The sequence below is a fragment of the Thamnophis sirtalis genome, unplaced genomic scaffold (genome assembly GCF_051295495.1).
Source record: "Thamnophis sirtalis isolate CommonGarterSnake01/CBP01778 unplaced genomic scaffold, rThaSir2_p1.2 scaffold_3, whole genome shotgun sequence".
NCBI lineage: Eukaryota > Metazoa > Chordata > Lepidosauria > Squamata > Natricidae > Thamnophis > Thamnophis sirtalis.
Window position 1 is genome coordinate 120524671 of NW_028261383.1, and position 23757 is coordinate 120548427.

General features: G+C 36.3%; 1 protein-coding gene across 2 annotated transcripts; it reads left to right on the forward strand.

Moving 5' to 3' along the window:
- Positions 1-1825: 1825 nt before the first annotated feature.
- On the forward strand, positions 1826-14174 carry CD7 (CD7 molecule). Of its 2 annotated transcripts, XR_015695997.1 has the most exons (7): positions 1826-1916; positions 3813-4142; positions 4706-4812; positions 5448-9468; positions 10990-11328; positions 13122-13234; positions 14023-14174. XR_015695997.1 is itself a non-coding variant. In XM_014061048.2 (4 exons), exons 1-4 carry the CDS (start codon positions 1853-1855, stop codon positions 5580-5582), a joined length of 636 nt encoding a protein of 211 aa, XP_013916523.2. In that variant the 5' UTR covers positions 1826-1852; the 3' UTR covers positions 5583-10976. The 2 variants fall into 2 exon arrangements, 1 of the variants encoding a protein (XP_013916523.2); XM_014061048.2 differs by lacking the exons at positions 10990-11328; positions 13122-13234; positions 14023-14174 and having other exon boundaries at positions 5448-10976.
- The last annotated feature ends 9583 nt before the right edge of the window (positions 14175-23757 follow it).

The window sequence follows — 23757 nt, forward strand, 5'->3', positions numbered from 1 at the left end:
AAAGGTCACAAAAGGCAATTACATGACCCCAGGACACTGAAACCATCATAAATACAAATCTGTTGCCAAACATCAAAATTTTGATCGCGTGACCATGAGGATGCTGCAACGGTCGCTAAGTGTGAAAATGGTCGCTAAGTGTGAAAAATGGTCATCAGTCACTTTTTTCAATGCCATTGTAACTTTGGTCACTATACCACCTTTTTTGCCACAGTTCTTAAGTGAATAACTGCAGCTGGTATTTTGTATTTTGGATAGAATCTTTTTTTAAATAGTCTAAGACAATTTTAAAAAAAGGATCCACACAGAATAAATTGAAGTAAAACATTTCAAACTATTCCACACAGAATAAATTGAAGTAAAACTATTTAAAAAAATTCTATGCACAATATATTTCAAAGTATTGTGCATAGAATTTTTAAAAATGGTTTCACTTCAATTTTTTTTGATAGAATCTTTTTTTAAATAGTCTAAGACAATTTAAAAAAAGAATACACACAGAATAAATTGAAGTAAAACATTTCAAGCTATTCCACACAGAATAAATTGAAGTAAAATATTTTTTAAAATTCTATGCACAATATATTTCAAAGTATTGTGCATAGAATTTTTAAAAATGGTTTCACTTCAATTTATTTTGGATAAAATCTTTTTTTAAATAGTCTAAGACAATTTAAAAAAAGAATCCACACAGAATAAAACTATTTTAAAAAATCCTATGCACAATAAATAAAATATTATTTTAAAATACATTAAAAAAATAAAAGAAAAAAACCAGCTCACTTACCAGCAGGCAGGCACTCCAAGTCAATCCAGAATGATGTAGATGTTAATACAAAAAACTGAGCAAATTAAAATGGTGAAATTAGTCAGTGATATATTTTTCAAAGAAACTTTGCCGCCATTGTTCCCACACGAGCTAACCTCCAACCTCCGTGCCCCTCCCCTCCGGGAAATCCAGGAAGGAACACTCGTGACTTCTCTAGCCAAGTATTTCCTGGAGCTCTATGGTACTGGGTCATTTTTTCTTATAAAATGAGGTAAAAGGGCGCGCAGGGGGGTGTCCGTTTTCTTGCTTTAAAGTTTTAATATCTTCAATGAAAGTACTGAGACACACAGAGAGAGAGAGAGGTTAGACTGAGTGTCTTTTGTCTTGCCCCGGTTAGGATTTCTAAAGCAAATCCACTGGGCTCTCAACATGAAGCCAGAAAATCGGGACTTTTTGAAAATGCCCCGGGACATGGGACAAATTGTTATAAATCGTGACTATCCCGCCAAAATTGGGATGTCTGGTCACCTTACCTTGGTCTGATGATTGGAAGTATACTATTATTGTTCCCCTCCCTTTCAAGTATGAATGCAAAAAATACTGTAGATTAGTTTGACATGTGTACTTGGGAAGGCGTTTGATGGAACTCTGAAAATTGTGATGAAAAGGATATGACAAAAGGACAATAGGCAACACAAAGAGAAATTAATAAAGATTGTTTTTATTTTAGTCCTCCTTCAATCTATTTTATAGACATTATGATATATCATTTGTAGGTGGGTATGGAATGAAGTGGAAGCAAATGTTGTTTGTGAAGGACTAGCATGAACATTTTTATAACTATTTTGTGATTTTGCTAAAACAAGTACTAAGGCTGAACACATGTTGTTTATAACTTGTAAGAAATATGGTTTTATTTCTGCATAGTTACTCACACCATTAGATTTGACTGTATATACTGATGTGGTTTAGGCCGAGCACTCATTTGGTTAAAAAATCACGTGATCACCCAAATGGGAAGGCAATTTTTGCTCTGTGGGTAATGAGTAGCTGGTTTCAGGTAGAAAAAACAACTGTTACAAAATGCTTTGGATCCTTTCTGTGTATTTTCTCTTGCTGGTTTCTCCTGGAAATGCAGGATCAAAAGGTAGAAGATATCCAAAAAATATTTTATTGATGTTTAATCTTCACTAAGAATTAATAACATGGGCTAAGTTAAAAAAACACTGTTTATTTGTCTGGCTCTTGCTTTTATTTATGATATAAAGGGAGAAACTGTTTTGGCTGACTAGAGGGGAAGAAATCAGATTTGGGTTTAGCATTTTGGTATAAATCAAAGTTTTCTTTGAATAATGTAAATACTCAGAATGTTCATATCAATTATCTCAGAATTTGTAGGTTTTATTCATATCTTAGCATGACTTGTAGAAGTATATTTTGTGTGGGTTTTTTTTTTTTGCAAGATGAGTAAACAACAGAGAAAACCAGTCTAGCAAGTGGTTGTAGCTAAGTAGGAGTTGCAATAAAATATGGTGACATTTTGAGAACTCTTATTCAAAATTCCAGACAATCATATCTTCTTTCAAGTTATTCCATCTTATTTGGCCAAAACCAGGTGTTAATGATTACTTTTGTTTTGACACTGCCTTAGTGTTCCATAGCTGTCATGGCATCTGTGCAGACTTGACAATGCACATGTAAAGTAGAGAATTTCAGTGTATAAAAACAGAAATTGTCTGAAAAAGCATAAATATATTTTATCTGAATGTGGGATACAAAATAGGCTATTCAGGTTTGTCTGAGAAATGTCTAGGAATATTATATATTTAAAATGTGAGAAGATTCTTTCCAAATGTACTTAAAAGTAATGGATACAAATTATGCTATTAGTTTAAAATTATGTGTCAAAGAGTCTTTTATTACTACAAGCCCACTGAAATTCCTTTTTGTATACTAACCAATTTCTGCAATATTTCTATGAATAGCTATGGTTTGCAGAGATTGTTGCCTTTCTTGCATTATTAAATTGTTTCATTATCTTGCTTTGTAATTTTTAATATTTTATGTTTTATCTTTTCTGTTGGTCTTGGAAAGCAAACAATATTAACCCTCTCAGTTTAAGCTGTCAAATCCAATGAGAAAAATCAAGAAGGTATGCACATCTGTACATAGCTCCTTAAATAAGCCACATCTGACCTGACCTTGGCCAACTCTTGCCATGCAATCCTAAGGGGAAAATGTGTTTCATGGTGAATTATGCTCTGAGTCACCTTCTCCCCTTCAAATACAGATTTCTGCACAGCTCTAGTCCCTTTGCTGAAGCATGTAAGGAATCAGAGGAATTTGATACTGATATTCAAACATTGAGGAACTATAGTTCTTTCTGTCAGAATTTCTGCTCTATTATAACTCTAGAAGAAAATACTTTTAAGCATTCCCGAAATGTATCTTAAACATATAAACATTAAATTTTGAGATCTTTGGGATGCTAAGGACTACTTTCTTTATTATAGTATATAAAACATAATATTTAACGAATGCACTTTGAAAGTGATAGCTACTGCTTTTAAAGCAGTTCCATGATTCAAAGATTTTTTTTTCTTAGCAAAGCTATGCAGCAGAAGCTCTCATTCTATGATGTAGTGACAATAATAAAAAGCTAAATGAGACAAAATGAAAAATTAAAATGGGCTTGTTTATTGTGTCTGCCACCTTTCAGGAGAATAGGGAGTGGTATTCAGCAGGTGGCATTTGCAGAAAGCTACAAAACTGTGATAATGCTCAGTAGCCAAGATGTTTCTAGTGTGAAGGACTAACTGAAACTTGCATTGTGAGTGCTGAATGCCTGGAAATAATGTGGGTTTCTCCTCAGTATCAATACTGAAATACAACTGAAAAGATCCTATAATGAACTCTTCAGAGTTTTGTATTTTTAAGTAGACTTGGAATAGGAACTGGCACACACTATAACACTTAAAATCCACTAATATCAATATGGCAAGGGCATAAATAATATTCATTACTCAGATATTTTTCTTTCCAGATGAAATGGTCAGTCAAGTTCTTATTGCTGAAGAAGGGCAATCTGTTAATCTCACCTGCAAGTTCATGCATAGGATTCAAGGTTTATATCTAAAACGAACCTTTGGAAAAGTCATGGAGGTGCTTTATGTTACCCAACATGGCAAAATCAAGAAAGAAGATCCTGCATATGAAAACCGCACTGAGTATTTTGAGATGAACAACATGGCCACAATCACACTGAAGCACCTGAAAGAGAATGACAGTGATGTATACCTGTGTAGGGCAGGCATGTTCATAAACAATGAACTTGTGCAGAAGAATAGCTCTCCTATTCTTTTGGCAGTAGAAGGTAGGAATGGAGAAAAAGATCATGTTGACAATTCTCACTTACAAATCATTAACCATTTTTTTCTCAATTTGGTACTTGGATTCTAACTTCCATTAGCCATAGTTTCTTAGAATTCCATGAAATGAAAAAGTAAATGTAGAATATCTGGATACAAATTAAAGTGATTTTTTTTTTTTACAAAAAGTAATAAACTTGATAATACTGGGTTTGGGGAAAGTGATAGTTCATAAACTAAAATTCAGTTGCCCTTCCAGCATCTTCACATTTAGTTCTAGACCAATACAAAAATGTGTTTGTACAAAATCAAAGTATAATTAAAGGATATAAAAATGCACATACCAAGAAGGATGAATAACAAATAATGTGCACTTTAAAAGAAAATTGCACATTGAGGGGACAATGGTGGTAGAGGCACTGTGGCCCAGTCCTTTGCTGTTTCCAGGGCAGCCCTGCAGGCCAGATCTAAGCACCCTGCAGGCTGAATCTAGCCCCCGGATCTTGAGTTTGACATCCCTGGTGTAAAGCATTATGATAAACTATATGTCCCATTTTCTTCCCTACAGCAGCTGCAAAGAAGAATTTTGAATCTTCCTGGATGTTGTATAGTATTATCTCTGTGTTAATACTCTTTATTTTTATGCTGGGATTTTATATCATCTATCGTACCAATGTAAGTATGGCTAATATCAAGACATTATATTAACTAAGTTCCATCAACTTCCATTCTTTTCTTCCAAAAATTATGTATATCGGTCAAGAAATGTCCCAAGATAATGACAAATAAGTCCTTCCCTGCATAATTGTAGGTCATTGGATATTTGTAATACAAAAGAATTTCTAATTTAAAGGTTTGCAGGTTTTTTATTCTGGTTTTTCTATACCAATGTAAGGACTGCAGTGGATCAATATAATAATCATAATCACATAAGTGCAAACTGAAAAGAAAAGCCTTGTGATTCAGCACAACATTAATATTTGCTATAGGTACTTGTCATTGTGACCTTAAAAATGTCCAGCTATGCCCTCCTTCCTATAATGGATAATGCTGAAAACTATTCAGTCCAAGACCAGTGAAATATAAACATGTGGCATTACAAATCCATTTTACAGTTCCTACACATTGATTTTGGTTTTATACAATGATTTTACATACTTCAATTTTTTTTATTTGTTAATGTTATATTTATTTTTATATCTTGTTTATATTATGCTTCAACAGATCTGCACCAAGCACACAGAGATTTTTAGGTAACTTGGAAATGTAAAAAAGGAGTAATGCATCTTAATTATTGTCTTTTTAAACAGAACAAGAAAGGCTTCCAAAAAGGACATGCAAGGACAAAGCAAAATTTTATCTATGAAGACATGAATTATAGCCTGAGGCACAAGAAATCTGAGACTACAATAAATCCTTATGCTATATGTAATATTGAATGCTGAATAACAAAATATTGTTGTAATTCCAACAAAAATATAATTTTTCCATTATTTTTTTAAAAGCAATAAAGACATGTACACTTTGAACATCAGTTTGCATTTGAAAGTTAAGGTTCAAAAGCTCCATTCAGGTAGCCCCATTACATGTGTGAAGGGCACAAACTGAGTCAAGAATGGACCTACTTATCCCACCTCCTCTGACTTCCACACTGTCAACCCTGGCACACACATTTAGCTGAAGATCTGAAGAGAATCCAATTTGCATTCCTTTGGATGTCAAAATAGCACTCAGTGCAATTAGAGACTCTGGTTTATTAGAAGTGTTGGAATGCTTACCACAAAAATCAAGGTGTCTTGCTAGACCACATATAAGCAGGAATTGACACCATACTTCAGTTACCAAAAGTGCCAATGCTATTTTGGGTTGCATCGCTAGAAGTATAGCAATAGCAATTGCATTTAGACTTATATACTGCTTCACAGTGTTTTACGGCCAAAGGTGGTATTCAACAGGTTCTGACCAGTTCTGGAGAACCAGTAGCAGAAATTTTGAGTAGTTCAGAGAACCGGTAAATACCACCTCTGGCTGGCCTCACCCCCATCTATTCTCTGCCTCCCAAGTCCCAGCTGATCAGGAGGAAATGGGGATTTTGCAGTAACCTTCACCTGGAGTGGGGTGAGAATGGAGATTTTACAGCATCCTTCCCCTGCCATACTCACCAACCCACAACCACCCAGCCATGCCATGCCATGCCCACCAAACCATGCTCACAAAACCGGTAGTAAATTTTTTTGAATCCCACCACTGTTTATAGTCTTCTCTAAGCGGTTTTACAGAGTCAGCATATTGCCCCTAACAATTTGGGTCATCATTTTACCCACTTTGGAAGGATGGAAGGCTGAGTCAACCTAGCATCAAACCGTAGCATCAAAATCATGGAAAGTGACACTACTGCTTTATGCTGGAAGAACTAGAAAGCATGCATAGAAGAGCAAAAAAGATGGCAAAGGCTTGGAATCCAAATCTTAAATTTGAAACTTGTTTAGGTTGAAGAAGAAAAGACTATGTGGAGACACGATAGCAATTTTCATAGAGGGACCTCCCAGGAAGAGAAAAGTAGATTTACTCTCCCAAGTACCTGGGTGCGAGACAGGGGTGGGTTTCAACCGGTTCGCGGCGGTTCCCGCGAACCGGTTGGTCGGCGAACCCGGAAGTAAGTAACTTCCGGGAACGGCGAAGGGCCCGCCCGCGTTCCTTACCCAGTTTTGACGAGTTTTGCGCTTCCACGCATGCGCAGGACACATACATCCTCCAGGAGCAGCTGGAGCATCACACAGATGCTAGTACGCATGTGTGTGCTGTGCGCGTGCACGAGGATGCCGCCGGCCCCGTTCCAACCGAACCGGTTGGAATGGGGCGAGAAACCCACCCCTGGTGCGAGATAAGAACCATTGGATGGAAAAACTACAACAGAGCTCCAAACTTGAAAGAATTTCCTGATTGTGAGAACAATTAGGCAATGAAACAGCCTACCTCATGAAGTTGTGGGTGCTGCATTGCTAGAGATCTGCAAAATAAGACTGGAGAGCCATTTGTCCTGAATAGTGGTGAGGATTCCTACACTGGAGAAGAGGTTGGACTAGAAGACCTCCAAGATCCCTTCCAACCTTATAATTTTACACTTCTGGGTTCAGAGAAGTGTGCTATCATTCAACCCAAGTCAAGCCTACTTCCCCTTCACACATTCAGCTAAAAACCTGAAAAAGAACAGCACAGGAGCCTTAATCTGGGTGGCTTAAATTCTTACTAGGTTTATATATGTACTTACCTATCTTAATCTTAATATGGCTTAACTTTATAATTGTTGTGGTTAGTGCTAGTTATATAAGTATGTATTTTGAAATGATGTCATTACCGTAAATATTTGCAGTATTTTTATATGTAATATATTATTGAAAGTATTCAAAACCGAGTTTAATGAAGAGGAATACAAGTGGAAAATGTATTGCAGTTTTTAAAATATAGCATTCTTCCCATTGAGTTCCACATCCACAGTTATTGAAGATGTATCTGTAGAAAACATTATAGAAATATTAGCAAGTATTTAGAAGGGAAGATGTTGAAAATGTTTTTTATCTTGTACAATTACAATGCAGTAGAAACATTTTAAGAGATATAACTTTAATATTTCAATATGCGCAAAAAAGCCAATGTGGTGTAGTGGTAATCATGTTGGCACTGCGAAGAGCCAAATTGTCATTCATCCTCAGCCCTAGTACTTTACCTCATGATTTCAGACCAACAACTCACTAACACAAGGTGGCTGATGCGTTGGGGGGGGGGAGTAGAAAGAAGCCTATGTAGGTTGCCATGTGTTTCTGTACGTAAGGTGAATAAAAAATATAATTGCAGAATTGTCTGTTTATTCTTCTATAGTATATTCTACTTTTTTAGCTTTTAAACCAAATTTATAAGTTAAAAACATGGAGTTATTTTATTAGGGAGAAAGTCAGAGAGAGAGAGAAGACAGAGGGAGAGAGGGAGAGCAAAACATGCAATAAAGACTTCAAGATATCTTGGCTGTATATAAGCAGTACTGTTTATATTCCATCATTTGCTTTTCCTTATGTCCTTACATTAAAGATACAGACATTTGGCAAATCTGAATGTGAGTATTTCTTTCTTATTTTGGAATATGTATAATTGATTAATCCTTTAAAAGACTTACCTCTACAAATCTGCAAAATGTATTATTAAAAAATCATATATGAGAGAAAAATCAACACAAAATTGCACCTAAAAGTAAAAAACAAATCACTTTTTATTAGGGGAAAATGATAGCAAGGATAGTGTATATTTTGAGAGGTATATGCAAAAATACCATTATAAAAAAAAATAATAGTTGGATTAGATAACGGAAATACTTGAATTATGATAAACTGAAACAGGCAGCTTGGCAAAAAATGAGAAACTTAAGACATGAAATTCAGTCATCTTTAGCATGTATTTTCCTCCAGAAAAAAATGTTAGGTAGCAGGAATTTACACAGTAATTTAGTTTATGAGTGAATATGAGTCATCCATTTTATGTCTGCCATAATTGTCTGGCTATCATTTCTTTTCTGTTTTTTTTCCTACAGTGTATAGTTCAGAAATGTGACTGTATCTATTTACATTTTTTTCCTGTATTGTATGTAACATCACATCCTGGAGATAAATGTTTTGATGGATATCCTAAGGTGTTTTAAAACTTTAAGGTTCATTTGATAAAGTCTATATGCCAGTTATGATTAACAGTGTATTCCTATCCTTGTCTACATCAGAATAAACCTAAATAAGCATTTAAGTTCCAAACATTTAAGGTAAATGACCTCTTCTTAATCTAACAGACAAGTTGTTGATAAAAAAGATGGAGAATTCAGAAAGATCACCAAGAAACAAATAAATGAATAAATATTGTTTTTATTTTAGTACTCCTTTGACCTATTTTAAAAAATACTTCAAATACTTAATCCGTATGTTTGGGTGGAATAAAGTGGAAGCAAACTTTGCTTCTGAGGGACTAGTATGAAGATTTTTGTGATAGTTAATGTTTTGTTAAAAAAAGAACTAAGGCTGAATACATGTCTTTGTACCTTCTCAGAAATGTGTTTTTATTTGTGGGTTGTTAGTCATTGCTTTAGATTCGACAGTATATACGGTTATGATTTACACTCAACCAAGTTCTCATTAGATTGAAAATCACATGATCACCTAAGTGGGAAGTTAATTTTTGCTGTGATTAAAGAGTAGCTGCATTAAGGTAGAAAAAACAGCTGTTGCAAAATGCTCTGGATCCTTTCTGCATATTTTCTATTGCTGCTTTCTCCTGGAAATGCAGAACCAAAAGGTAGAAGATATCCAAAAGTTGTTTTACTGATTTTAACCTTACTGAGAATTATTGATGTAGGATAAGTTCAAAAAGATTGTTTATTTGTATGGATCTTTATTTTATTAATGATATAAAGAGAGACACTGTTTTGGCTGATTGCAGGAGAAAAAATCAGATCTGGGTTTAGCCTATTGGTATAAATTAACATTTTCTTTCTATGAATATTGAGACTGTTTATATATGATTTATTTCAAAATCCTAATGCTTTCCTTAGCATGCCTGATAGAAGGCTGCTCTCTCTCTCTCTTTTCTTGCAGGATGTATGAATAACAAAAAAAAAAATCCAGTCTAGCAACTGGATTTCATATGTTCTTTCAAGAGATTCTATTTCATCTGGCTGATAACCAGGTGTTAAGGATTATTTTTGTTTTACAGCTGTGTTGGTACCCCATCGCTCTCTCTTTCTTTCTTTTCTTGCAGGATGTGTAAATAACAAAAAAAAAAAACAGACTAGCAACTGGGTTTCATGTTTTTTTAAAGAGTTTCCATTTCATCTGGTTGATAACCAGATGTTAACAATTATTTTTGTTTTATAGCTGTGTTGGTACCCCATAGCCATCATGGCATCTGTACATTCTTGGCTATGTTCATGTACAGTAAAGTAGATAAGTTGAGTGTGTAAAAGCACAAAATGTTTGAGAAAGCATAAAGATGCATGTCTGAGTGTGGTATACAAAGTAGTATATTCAGGTTTGGTTGAGAAATGTCTGCGAATGTTACCAGAAATTAACTTTTACATATAAATTCTAAATTAGTTGTATTGTTGAAATGTGAGAACTTTCCTTTCCAAATGTATTTAAAAGTAATGGAAACAATTATGCTATTAATTTTTATGGTGTCATAAGAATTTTTTATTGCCAGAATGGCACCGAAATTCCCTTTTTGGATACTGATCAATTTCTGCCAAATTTCTACGAGTAGTTAATGTGTGGTAGAGATTGTGCCTTTCATGTATTATTAAATTGTGTCATGAACTTGCCTTGCATTTTTATTACTTCATGTTTCATCTTTGTTATTGATTTTGGAAAGCAAATAATACTAACTTTCTCAGATTAAACTGTCAAAATAGGAGGTTCCAAGGAGAAAAATTGAGATGTTATGCACACCTTATACCTGTCAGTAACTCCTTAAATAAGCCATAGCCAACTTTTGCTGTACCAATTGCAATGGGATCCAGAACCCACTACTGAAACAGAGGTACATAACAGGAATAAGGCACATAAGCCAGGCTGTGTGAAGGACTAACTGGAACTTGCATTGTGAGTGCTAAATGCCTCAAAATAATTTCGGTTTCTCCTCAGTATCAAGACTGAAATACAACTGAAAGGATCCTATAATGAGGCTTCATCTTCAGAGTTTTGTATTTTTAAATAGACTTGGAATAGGAACTTACGCACACTATAACACTTAAGATCAATATGGCAAGGGCATAAATAATATTCACCATCACCTTCACTCAGGAGATCTTTTTCTTTCCAGATAAAATGGTCAGTCAAGAATTGATGGTTCTTATTGCTGAAGAAGGGCAATCTGTCAATCTCACCTGCCAGTTTATGTATGGGATTGAAGGTCTGTACCTGAAACAAACCTATGGAAACATCCCGGTAGTGCTTTATGTTACCCATAGCAAAATCAAGACAGAAGCTCCTACATATGAAAATCGCACTGAGTATTTTGAGATGAACAACACAGCCACAATTACACTGAAGCAACTGAAGAAAAATGACAGCAATGTATATATGTGTGTGGCAAACTTGACCACAGACTCTGGGTTTAAGCAGAAGAATAGCACAGTGAATATTTTTTTGGCAATAAAAGGTAAGGGTGGACACAAAAGGTCATATGGTTAGCAGCTTGATTTTTCAATTATAAATCATGGACCATTTTTCCCAATTTGGTACTATCTAGACATCTTGAACTCCATTTAATCATGTTGTATTAAAAGTCTGAGGAATGTAAATATGGAGAGTTTGGATACAAATTAAGGTGATATCTTTTTTTTAAAAAAGTAATAAACCTAATGTCACTAGAGTTGGGGAAAGTGGCAACTTGTTCCCTTTCCCTTCTAGACTTCAGCATCTTCATATTTTGTTCTAGACTAATACAAAATGTGTTTATTCGAGTCAAGTGCCTACAAAATGAAATATAGTAGAGCATATAAAATACATTATTCTGAGATAGATGAGAAACAAATAATATACCCTGAGCAAACATGTAAATAAAATATACATATGGTATATATTTGTATATACGGTAAAAATACATATTTGAGAAAGTAGATAAATGAGAAACTTGACAATGGAATGGATTGAATTTTAAACTGGAAAAATCTAGACTCTTAAATAATTGAACTTATAGACCAGAAGATTCAATTCAGGCCTTGATTCGGTTATTCAGATAACTGCTTAATTTACCTCTTTTTTGTTTGGAAACTTTCTAATTCAGCTTGAAGCCTACACTGCAATCTTAATTTAGAAATTGATCATCTTTGAAAGTCAACATATTGATTGATTTGTTTATTTATAAAGTTGATACATTGCTTTAGTCTAATTTGACTTAAGGAGTTTACAGAATATATAAGGAAATCACTCTGCATAAACACACACACATACCAGAGGTGGGTTGCTCCCGGTTCAGCCAAACCGGTAGTGGTCATTCGGCCTGGATCACAGAACCGGCAGTGACCCAGTCTGGCCATGCCCACAAACTGGTTCACCAGTCTCTTCTGCCATTGCTGGCATGTTTCTGTGCACGCACAGAACAATTCACAGTCAATTGCGAATGCTCAAACAACACATGGTGTGCGCATGCATGAGCGAAGCACATGTGCAATGAACTGATACCAACCTCTCTCTCTCTCTCTCTCTCTCTCTCTCTCACACACACACACACACACACACACACCATACAATTGTATGCCCATGCATACGATAAAATAATATTTTAAAATAGTTAAATATAAATATCTGAGATGTTGCATATTAATAATTTAAGTTTAATAAATTGTGGGAGTTGAAGTCCACAGAACAAAAGGATGTTCAGTGATGGAGGGCTAGTGTCCATTAAAGCTTTCTTCAAGGTTCCATATGGATTGGCAAATACAAATGCCAGGTGTTTCAGTTAATATGGTTAGAGGAAATATAGGTAGCCCCCAATTTACAACAGTTCATTTAGTGACTGTTCAAAGTTATAATGGCACTGGAAAAAATGATTTATGACAGTTTTTCACACTTTCGACCATTCCAACATCCCTGAAGTCACATGATCAACATTCAGACACTTGGCAACTGACTCATATTTATGATGGCTGCAGTGTCCCAGGATCATGCAATTCCCCTTTGCGAACTTCTGACAAGCAAACTCAATGGGGAAGCCAGATTCATTTAACAACCATGCCACTAACTTAATAACTGCTGTGAATCAGATAAGAGAGAAAGGTTGTAAAATGGGGCAAAATTCACTTAACAAATGTCTCATTAAGCAACAGACATTTTGAGCTCACGTGTGATCTTCAATTGAGAACTACCTATATTATTTCTTCACATTTGGAGGCTACAAAAGCAGGTATAAAGCAGTATGGTAAACCTCATGTCCCATTTTCTTCACTATAGCACCTTCAAAGAAGAATTTTCAATCTCCCTGGATGCTGTATATCTTTATTTCTGTGTTAATGCTCTTGTTTTTTATGTTTGGATCATGTATCATCTATCATGCAAATGTACCGGTAAGTATGGCTAATTATAAGGTATTGTATTAACTAAGTTCCATCAATTTCCATTCTTTCCTTCATAAAAATTATGTAGCTCAGTCAAGAAATATCCAAAATAATTTCAAATAACTTGCATAATTGTAGTATAGCAAGGAATATTTATAACACTTTTTTTTCTAATCTAAATGTCTGGAGGTTTCTTTGTTCCAATTATTCTGTACCAATGTATAACCTTAATCAAATCAGAGCAAGCTGAAAAGAAAAGCTTTGTGATACAATACAACATTAATATTTGCTGACAGGTAGTTGTCATTGCTATCTTGAAAATGTCCAGCTATGTCCTCCTTCCTATAATAGCTGATGCAGAAATTATTCAGTTCAAGTATAATACTTAGTGAAATGAAAACCTGTAGCATTACAAGCCTATTTTACAGTTCCCGCATATTGATTTTTTATTTTACACTATGATTTACATATTGCAATTATCATTTTTTTAAAATTTGTTAAGAATTGTTGGATTTATTTTTTGTTTATGTTATATGGTTCAACAAATCTACACCAGAGGTGGGTTGCTGCTGGATCAGTCAAACTGGTAGTAGTGGCAGTAGGAGGCTCCACCCACCCACCCAGACGCTTCTGTGCATGCGCAGAAACGTTGTGCGCCAACCCCCAAACTGGTAGTGAGAAAATTGGCAATCCACCTCTGATCTACACATAGCATAAGGAACTGTTAAGTAATTTGGAAATATTAAAAAACAAATCCCTTAGGGGTAATGCCTCTTATTTGTTGTCTTTATAAATAGATCAAGAAATGCTTCCAAAAAGACAAGGCAAAGAAAAGGCAAAATTTTATCTATGAAGACATGACTTATAGCCTGAGGTGCAAGAACACAGAGACTCAAAACCATCAATATACTTTGTAATATTAAATGCTGAATAATAAAATATTGTTGAAATTCCAACAAATTCGTAATTATTTCATTATTTCAGATTCATTTTTTAAAAAAGTGATCAAAAAGTGTATACTTTAAGTACCAGTTTACATCTAACATGTGTGTAAAGAATTTAAAATTTGAACTTGAATCACACAGTTTGACAAATAATGAGAAACTTAAGACATGAAATTCAGTAAACTTTAGCATTTATTTTCTCTCAGAAAAAATGTTGGATGGCATGAATTTACACAGCTATATAGCTTATGAGTCGATTTGAGTTATCCATTTTTTGTTCGCCATTATTGTCTCTCTACCATTTCTTTTCCATTTTTCTCTACGGTATATAGTTGAGAAATGTGACTGTATCACTGGCAGGAGGTACGGAGAAATGCTATTTGTTTTGCTGATATCTTGCATTTGTGCACATCCACATACCTGGCATACTCTACTGAAGAAACTAATATTTAATTCTTAGGAATCCTATCAGCTTGGGCACATTTCTCTTTCCATTTACTTATCCACATTTCTTGAACTATCTGCAATGGCAGGTAAATATACAGATGATAATCCATGCGATAAGATGTTTCAATACACCCTGTGGTAGGATGATTGATGACTCCACTTTGAATATTGATCTTGCGGTGATGGACCAATGCTTATCAATCTTATGAGATGCCATACTTTATTTTCCAGGCAGGTGAAATGTGCTGCACAAATAGTACATGGTGTTTATACACTCATGTTCTACAAATATTACTGATGAATTGTTGGTTTTAATTCTTGTTATTATTAATTATTAATTACTGTTAGTCATCTTTCTTTGTTGGCTGTTTTAAATTGATTTTATTGTATTGTGCATCACTTTGAGTTGCTGTGATGAATGAGGTAGTTTATAAAACAAACAAACAAATAACAAAATAAAGGTCACATATAATGAGGCACGTGGAATGATTGTTGTTTTAAACAATAAAATGCAGGATCCAATTTGGGTCAGTCACCAGAACAAGAAGTTTTGAGTTTCTGAGCTTTCAGACCAGAGTTGGGTTCCTACTGGTTCAAACCAGTTTGACCGAGTAGGTAGTAACTCGGCTGGCCACACCCCCAAACTGGTTCTATTGGCAGTGCCATAGACACCGCCATCTTGTTTTTTGCTTCTGCGCATGTGCAGAAGCATTTTTTTACCCACTGTAATGCTCGCATAGCACGCATTAAGTGCATGTGTGCGCCCAAAGCATGTCCCTGAGTGAACCGGCAGTAGAAGAAGCCGGAACCCACCCCTGTTTCAGACTCATGCTGAAGTCCATCCTCACAGAACCTCTCTGCGACACAAAAAGACACAGAGAAGTTTCCTGAGGATGGAGTCCAACATGAATCTGAAAAAGATGTATTGGAAGACAAAACCTCTGGTCCCAGTAATCAACCCAGATTAGATCCTGTGGTAAAATACATCTCAACTGAAGAACTGATGCCATCTGGGTATGAGGTCAAAGAAATTTGAAGCAGGATGTCAGCATTCCAAGTATCATGTAGAATTAAATCAGAGTCCAAGGCAAAACGATCCTTAAAGTTCCAATCAGACATCTTAGCACATCTGTGTAATCCCAATTCTGGAAATTACATCAGAATCCCAAATTCATGATCTTGTCCCTACACCCACAATCCATCACATGGTCCACTCTTTTTCTTCCATGCTGGCGTCTCCACCCAGCTGCTTCTGATCAGGTGCAAAGATGCGGAATCAAAAGATGACCTTCTAGAAAAGAATGACAACAATACATTCCACAATCCTACTCCTTTCTATTCCCTCCTCCCAACTACTACACTAATGGAAAAGCATAATGAAATAAGAGAAAGTGTGGCAGGCCAAAATTCTAAAAGGAATATAATTGCAGGCCTGACACAGGATATATAATGGCATAGTCATTAGACTATAGTCATCTGATGACTATGCCATATTCCATGCTGCCCTGAAAGCAACCCGAGAATCACAGAGCTGGAAGGGACCTCAGAAAGCTTCTAGTCCAACCACTTGCTCAAGGTAGGAGCCTTACATCATCCTAGTCAAATGGTCCTGTCTATTTTTGAAAACCTCCATTGATAAGGTTCCATCAGAAAAATCAGCCATATGTAGAACCACTCTAGGAAGAGCGAGACCACTATTTTAGATTTGTAAAGGATGGAGAGTACAGAGGTGCAAGTTATTTTGACATTGAAGCATCCTGACCTTAAACCAGCTGTTCTAAGTGTTTTAGGTGTGAAAAAAATGTGGCAATGCCATTTTGAATGTTTTGACTGTTCTAAGCAGAGTGACTGTTTCTGTGGGGGTAGTGAATGCTTTCTTTTTCTTAAAAAAAACACCTTTTTGCTAATATAGCGATTCCAATTTTGCCAGTTTTGCTAATATAGCGATTACTCATGTCTTTACTGCTATTATTTTGACCAAATAGAAATAAAGGAGCAGAATTTAGGCAGGAAAGAAGCAATTAAGAACCTGACCACATAGGAAAGTTCTCAAAGTTATATGTCTGCCAGACTTCTTGGTAATTTATTGCTGACTTTAAAACAAACAAACAAAATTCCTATGCCAGAGGTGTGAAACTCAATTTCATTGAGGGCTACATCAGGGTTGTGTTTGACCTTGGGTTGGGGGGGAAGGCAGGGAGGCATGGCTGGGGTGAGCATGCCAGCTCAACATCACTTGTGTCGGGAGCCCTGTGATGGCCCAAACATTCCGTCAGCAAAAATAGGCTCCTGAGTTCCATTTTCAGCTGCAACGGCCTCCTGCAACCCTCTGTCAGTGAAAACAGAGCTCGGGAGGGCCACATGTGCAGCCCTCCTGAGCTCCATTTTTGCTGGCAGAGGCACTGTGGGCTGGTCCTTGGCTGTTTGCAGGGCAGCTCCATGGGCAGTTCTAAGTACCCCACAGGCTGGATCCGGGCCCCGGGCCTTGAGTTTGACACCCCTGCCCTATGCCATAGAGAGTCAACATCCATAAGATGGGTAGTAGAGTGCATGCATCTTATGGGATGCTGTACTTTATTTTCCTGCCAGATCAAATGTGCTGCATATATACATGGTGTTCATACACTCATGTTTACAAATGTAAAGATTTTGATTTATTAAACTTTTGTACTTTGCATCTGTATGACCTTTGTGCACATGCTTGCATTCATTCTGAGCTTTGGAACGTTTTCAAAATGAAAAAAAAAGTATAGTGGTTTGAGGTAGTTTGTCCAGTTTCAGTTCATGTGCAGTTCTTATGTTTTCAGGTCATAATATTAATATGACACATGCAATTTAGAAACTTGCGCTTGGTGAATTAATGAGATTGATTAAGTTCTCTTCGTCCTTAGTTTGTTGATAAGTACAAGAAAGGTGTATTTTAATGCTTTAAAAAAGTTTTTAAAATAATCACCAGCCAAGGATTTTGCAGATTGGCTGGTAAGCAACATTTGGCATAGACATAACTGATCTTGTGGTGCTGTGGTGAAAAACAAGAGAGGAACAGCTGTTGAAAGCTTTTCAAGTTTTGTTCTGCTGGAACCTTGTCAATGTTGTTCTGAGCTTGAGACATTTTCATTTTGTACGCAACCCAATGGAGATACAAAGAACACTTTCCTTTCTATTACTCACAATTCCAAAAGTTTGAGGCTATTCACACACACTAGGAAGAAGATAGACAAAATCATACTTGATTCAAACATTCCCAATCCCGGTGGTTGTATATTATATCTAGGATCAAGAATAATTATCTGTCTTAATGCTGGTTATTAGGAAACGTAAGTGGAAGCTTGCTGCTTGCACCCAGGTTCTGTTTGTGACTTTGCTTTGGCATCTGGCTGGTCTTAACACCCGAGTAAATGAACTTTTGGTTTGATTTAGTGGGATCTTCATGTTCTCGTGAGCTCCAAAATAGCTGTAAATTGCATGAACTGGAAACACAGATAGCAAACAAGTAAAAATCCTGAAAGGGAAGCAGGTGTTGTAGAACCTGAAAACAACAGACCTGACCAGAATAGGACTTCCTGGGTTCAGAGCCACCAAAGATGACCACAGAGCCCACTTTCTTATTTCAGTGTTTAATCAGGAAATGTGATGATGGAACCAAGTACTGTGTGGCTGAGATATTTATAAAGATATTTTTAAAATTACTATTTGGGTTGGTTTGGGCAAATAATGCATGATACCTGACCGTAGAAACATACTTCAAAAGTCTAGGCAACTGCATCTTCTCAGGCTGGAAATTGAGCATAGCAAGGATGTGGTCAACAGGTAGTTGCAAATAATGTGGTGCAAACTCAAAAACACAAATCATGTATGTTCTAAACATGCTGCCCAAAGTGATAATGGGTACTTCTTCATTGTCTGAACTTCCATATATCTGCTTGTGGATGTAAGCATATAACATAACCTTAAGAACTTTTTTTCAAAAGCAAGATGAATGTAACATAAACTGAACTGAACTGAACTAAACTAAACTAAACTAAACTAAACTAAAAACACCAAACTAAAAACAGTTAATTAAATTGACATAATAGATTACTAAGGATTCTTGGTTTAACTTTCAGTCCAGGACTGATAATTGTAGAACAAGGGTATATGGCTAATGTAGAGCAAAATTGATAAGTCAAAATTGTATTATTTAAATGCCAGAAGATCACAAATACTGTTTCAACTCCAATTGTTACCACATCATCCTTTTTTGAGAAGCCCAAAAGAAGAAAAATGATTTCTGATTAAAAAACATTTTAAGTCTAGTCAGTCTGAAAATGCTAGGCCTTCTTATGCATGATACTGAATCAAAGATACAAAGTTACACTAAAGTAGCTTTAAAAATAAATGTTATTGATAAGAAACCACCAAAATTAACTAGCATAGATTTAAAAAAAAATTAGGAATCCATGAGTATGATTGGAACACAGGAACAAAGGTAGACCAATCTAAAATTAAGATCGAGATTCAAGGAAAATATTTTTAGGGAATTGGGGAGGACCTTGAACATACCCAAAATAAAATAAAAAATATGCAATTACACTTTTGATTTTTTTAATTGAATGTGAAAGCCTAGATGCATTGGATTTCCTTTTGGTATCCTGAAATATTTCAGGCCATTTTGGAATGGGTTAAAAGTCTGTGTTTTTCTCACCAGGAAGATGCTGAAAACAAACTCTTCCATAAGAAATATCTATGTGCTTAGGTATTTAACTACTTGTTCTCTTTGGCTTTCACATCAGAGATAGAAATAATTAGGGTATTGCAAGACAGATTGATATTTTGTTTTGGCATTATAAATTTTTTGATGTTTCTTTATTTCATATAATGTAGATGGATCAAGATATAGCTTCATTTTGGTTTCAGATCATTTTCTATGTTTCTTTTTTTTCTTTCTTTCTTCCTTTCTTTCTCTTTTCTTCTTTTTCTTTATTTTTCTTCCTCTTTCTCTTTGTCTCTCTCTCTTTTCTCTCTCTCTCACTCTCCCTCCCTCCTTTCTTCCTTCCTTTCTTTCTTCTTTTCTCTTTCTCTCTAACTTTCTCTCTTTCTCTCCCTCCCCATCTCATTGGAAACCAGGCAGGGTGGGCAGGGGGAACGAGCAGGGGGCAGGCCAAGGGAAGAAGAGTTCTGGTACTGGGCTTCTGGAGAACCCAATATGCAAATGCATGCTGGATTTCTGGATCCGGTATGTGCGTACCATACCGTACTTCCTGAAACCCACCTTTGTGACCCCATGGACAATGTTCCTCCAGGCCTTCCTGTCCTCTACCATCCTCTGGAGTCCATTTAAGCTCACTGCTTCAGTGACTCCATCCAGCCACCGCATTCTCTGTCGTCCTTTTCTTCTTTTGCCCTTAATCTTTCCCAGCATTAGGCTCTTCCTAATGAGATTGAAGAGTCCTTCCTTCTCATTAGGAACCATCCAATAGGATAATTTAATCAAATTCATGGCCAATGGTAAAAGAACCCCAGGACCAGGGCCCCCAAGCACCCACTGACATTCAGTCTTGTTAGGATTGAGTCTCAATTTATTCCTCTTATCCAAATCCTTGGCTTCAACATGATAGCTATATGAAATGTATAATTGATTATTATTAGTATACTGACAATACCTGATCCCAGTCAACTGATGACCTAACCCAATGGCCCCATGCAGATGTTAAATAGGAGTGAGAGCCATGAGTTTTTTGATGTTGAAACATCTTGATGTTTTTCCTCCTACCAACTGCAACTGGTCACAGAAAAAGGAAAAGAAAGACTGTACTTCTTGCTCCCACTCCCAGCAGTTGGTTCAAATGGGTATCAGGACTGAGGGCACTAAAAAAATCCTTGAGATATCAAGGAGTGCAAGGTTGGTTGAGCCTTCTCCATCCTAACTCCACACAGGACCTCCAGAAATGTGATCGAGGGTGCCTCCACATTATGCCTAGCCCAAATCTCAATTGAAAAGATTTCCTTTCCCCCCAAAAAATGTTAGTTTAACAGAGTTGGGGATTTTGAGGAAAAAATGTAATTAGAAAATTATTATTTGCTATTAAAATAAGGTTACAAATCTTCCTGCTTCTAAACATATGTCTACAGGAAGTCCAGAACTGATAAAAAATTAATAAAAGCAAGAAAAAAGAAGGAAGACTATCTCTGTAGGGAGGAAATTTTTATTCATGTAAATGAAATAATTAAGTCAGAAAGAACAGTTTTAACAAGTGGGCTGAAGATACACATCAATTACAGAACTTCAAAATATGTAATAAATAAGATTTTGCTCCTTTATTATCAAATGTGGCATAATTAATACCAAAATAGGGGTTAATAATAAATACTGTGAAAGAGACTTTAGCCTTATAATTAACAGATAATCAACCGTTCCCTATATATTCATTTAATAGATTATTATTCTTACATCTATCTATTATTAAATGTAGCACAAATGCTTAAATCTTGGTATTAAATATATTTTTCATTCTCAAATACTTTTTAATTTGCATTAATGACTTGATTAAATTTAAACAGCATATACACCAGAGAATTCAATTTTTGTATGCAAATCCTCGGGTTTGGTTAATCCTTTATCTAAGGACTGTCACTGTGTTATATCCTGCAGCTTTCAAATGTTAGTTCATATACAACAGAGGTCCCAGAAACTACCAACTATCTCCATGGGAGTCTTTATTGCTGGTTTGGTCTCTGCTGTTAGACAATTCAGCTGAATTTACCATCATAGCACTGGAACTGGTTCTAATGTGGTTTGACATCATAACGTTCATGCTTTCTAGTCATGGATCTTGCCACAACTCTTGTTGGTTTATAGCAATAGCAATAGCAGTTAGACTTATATACCGCTTCATAGGGCTTTCAGCCCTCTCTAAGCGGTTTACAGAGTCAGCATATTGCCCCCAACAACAATCCGGGTCCTCATTTTACCCACCTCGGAAGGATGGAAGGTTGAGTCAACCCTGAGCCGGTGAGATTTGAACAGCCGAACTGCAGAACTGCAGTCAACTGAAGTAGCCTGCAGTGCTGCATTTAACCACTGCGCCACCTCGGCTCTATATCTGGCCCTGTGCCACATCTTGGCCTTTGGGTACATCTGGACCACTCCAACTCGAATCTTTTCTCCTCTGTTTGATCCTTTCTTGAACCTGTTGGTGATGTGGGAGAGAATATAAGGCACACTTCCTGCTCCTGCTGCTGCCACCTACTTCAGGCCTTCCAAGACCTTTCATTCCATCCCTTGTTGATTTTGCTAGTTTTCCCTCAGAGCCTTCTCTTTTTTTCCCACTGCTCTGCTGAGTTTTGCTGCCTTGTTCTCCAGTTAGGGTAGCTGTGGATGTGGTTGCTTTTTGCTAGTATGGCTGCTGTTGATGCTGGCTGGCTAAGGTTGCACTATGATCTCTTCTGAGGCTCTTCTCTTACCCTTGTATAGATTACTTTGCCTTCTAAAGTGGCAATTAATTTCATGTCCCTCATTCCTTTGTTGCCTTGGTGGTGGAAGATGTGGTGGCACAGTGGTTTGAATGCAACATTGCAGGCTAATTCTGCTGACTGGCCGAGTTCGATTATCACCGATTCAAGGTTGACTCAGCCTTCCATCCTTCCGAGATGGGTAAAATGAGGACCCAGGTTGTTGAGGGCAATAGGCTGATTCTGTAAACTGCTTAGAAAGGGCTGTAAAGCACTATTAAGCGATATATAAATCTATTCTATTGCCTTCTCCCAACACTGTTGTAAGCCATGTTTTCTCTATAAACAAGCTGACCACCAGGATCTGTTTGCAGAGAGAATCCACACAGGTATGATCCAATTCTATTCACACATTTATAATCTGTTTCTAAAAACAACAGAAATGGATCAAGACTCACTAGAGTTTGGCCTTGAGTCTCTTCTGAAGGGAACAAAATCCTATGGTAACTCATAGCATAAATGGGAGGTCTCAGCATCTCCTGAGTCAAAGCCTAAAGTCTCAACATCTCCTGAGGTTTCTGTGCTAGGGATCACTTTTAATTCTTGCTGATGCATCAATATTAGCTCTGGAACTCCATCTCATTCTTCCAGGATTGTAGAAACAGTAGTAGAGGTGGATATTTAGTGAGGGTTTGGCACTGGATGAGTTTAAAGGGATGACACTAGACACATTTTTCTTCTGGTTTAACAGCTGGTATTTAGGTGAGAGCCTGAGAAGGGAACAAAGAGAAGTAAATTATCTTCTATTGAAGGCACCTTAAGTGAAAATGAATTCATCTACTGCTGTGACAATCTGACACATAATTATAGTAAAAGAAAGCAAGTTTGTGGCAGTCAAAGAAGCTTGTAATAGGGCTTGAAGAAAATGTACAGGATTAGAACAGAGTAGTAGAGAGAGAACAAAGATTTATTGGACTAACAGAGAAAGTACTATTTAATAATATAGTCACCTAATTATTGTTGAAAGCCTTGAATATAATTGCATTTATATTGGCACAACTCAGTTGAGTGACTTTAGACAATAGTATAATTCATAATGGGAATCTTGTCTACAACAGGAGTTTAAAGAGAAAGTGATCAACGAATGGAAACACTAAACAACGGCAATCAAAACTATAACCTCTGCTCCTGGAAAGAAACAGTGTTCAAAGTCTTGCTGAAAACAATGATCCTTGCATCTTCAAAGATGAGGAGAAGAAAAAAAACCCAGAAAGACACATTATTGAACTGGAGACAGTATGTTGAAATATTAAAGAGTCCCCTTCAATGCAACTGTGATGGTATTTGGCAATTCACTATTATAAAGGACAGAAACAAATGAGACTGGCCAAACCAGCATACTATCTCTGAGAAATGTGGATTAGGTTGATGACAAAAGAGGCTCCAAAATTTATCAAGTTCATTGACAATTTTTTCTTCCTGCTATTCCATGTAAGAACAAATAACAGTATTGAGAAAAGCTATAGCTCTATCATCATGGCCTGTGAAGTTCTACAGAGGAAACTCAAGAAGATATGGATTCAGGTAACATTCTTATCATCTGCCGAAATATCTGGATGAGGATCTTCTGACATAAGAAGGGTTGCATCTTGCAAGATCCAGTAAAAATGTGGATGTAAACTTGATCACACAGTGGCTCAGTGGCTAAGA

Bases quoted from the DNA above. Each gene is read 5' to 3' on its own strand.
- CD7 (XM_014061048.2), top strand. From the start codon at position 1,853: ATGCTTTGGATCCTTTCTGTGTATTTTCTCTTGCTGGTTTCTCCTGGA. The intron at 4,143-4,705 runs GTAGGAATGGAG...TCTTCCCTACAG, and splicing joins TATTCTTTTGGCAGTAGAAG to CAGCTGCAAAGAAGAATTTT. The intron at 4,813-5,447 runs GTAAGTATGGCT...CTTTTTAAACAG, and splicing joins ATATCATCTATCGTACCAAT to AACAAGAAAGGCTTCCAAAA.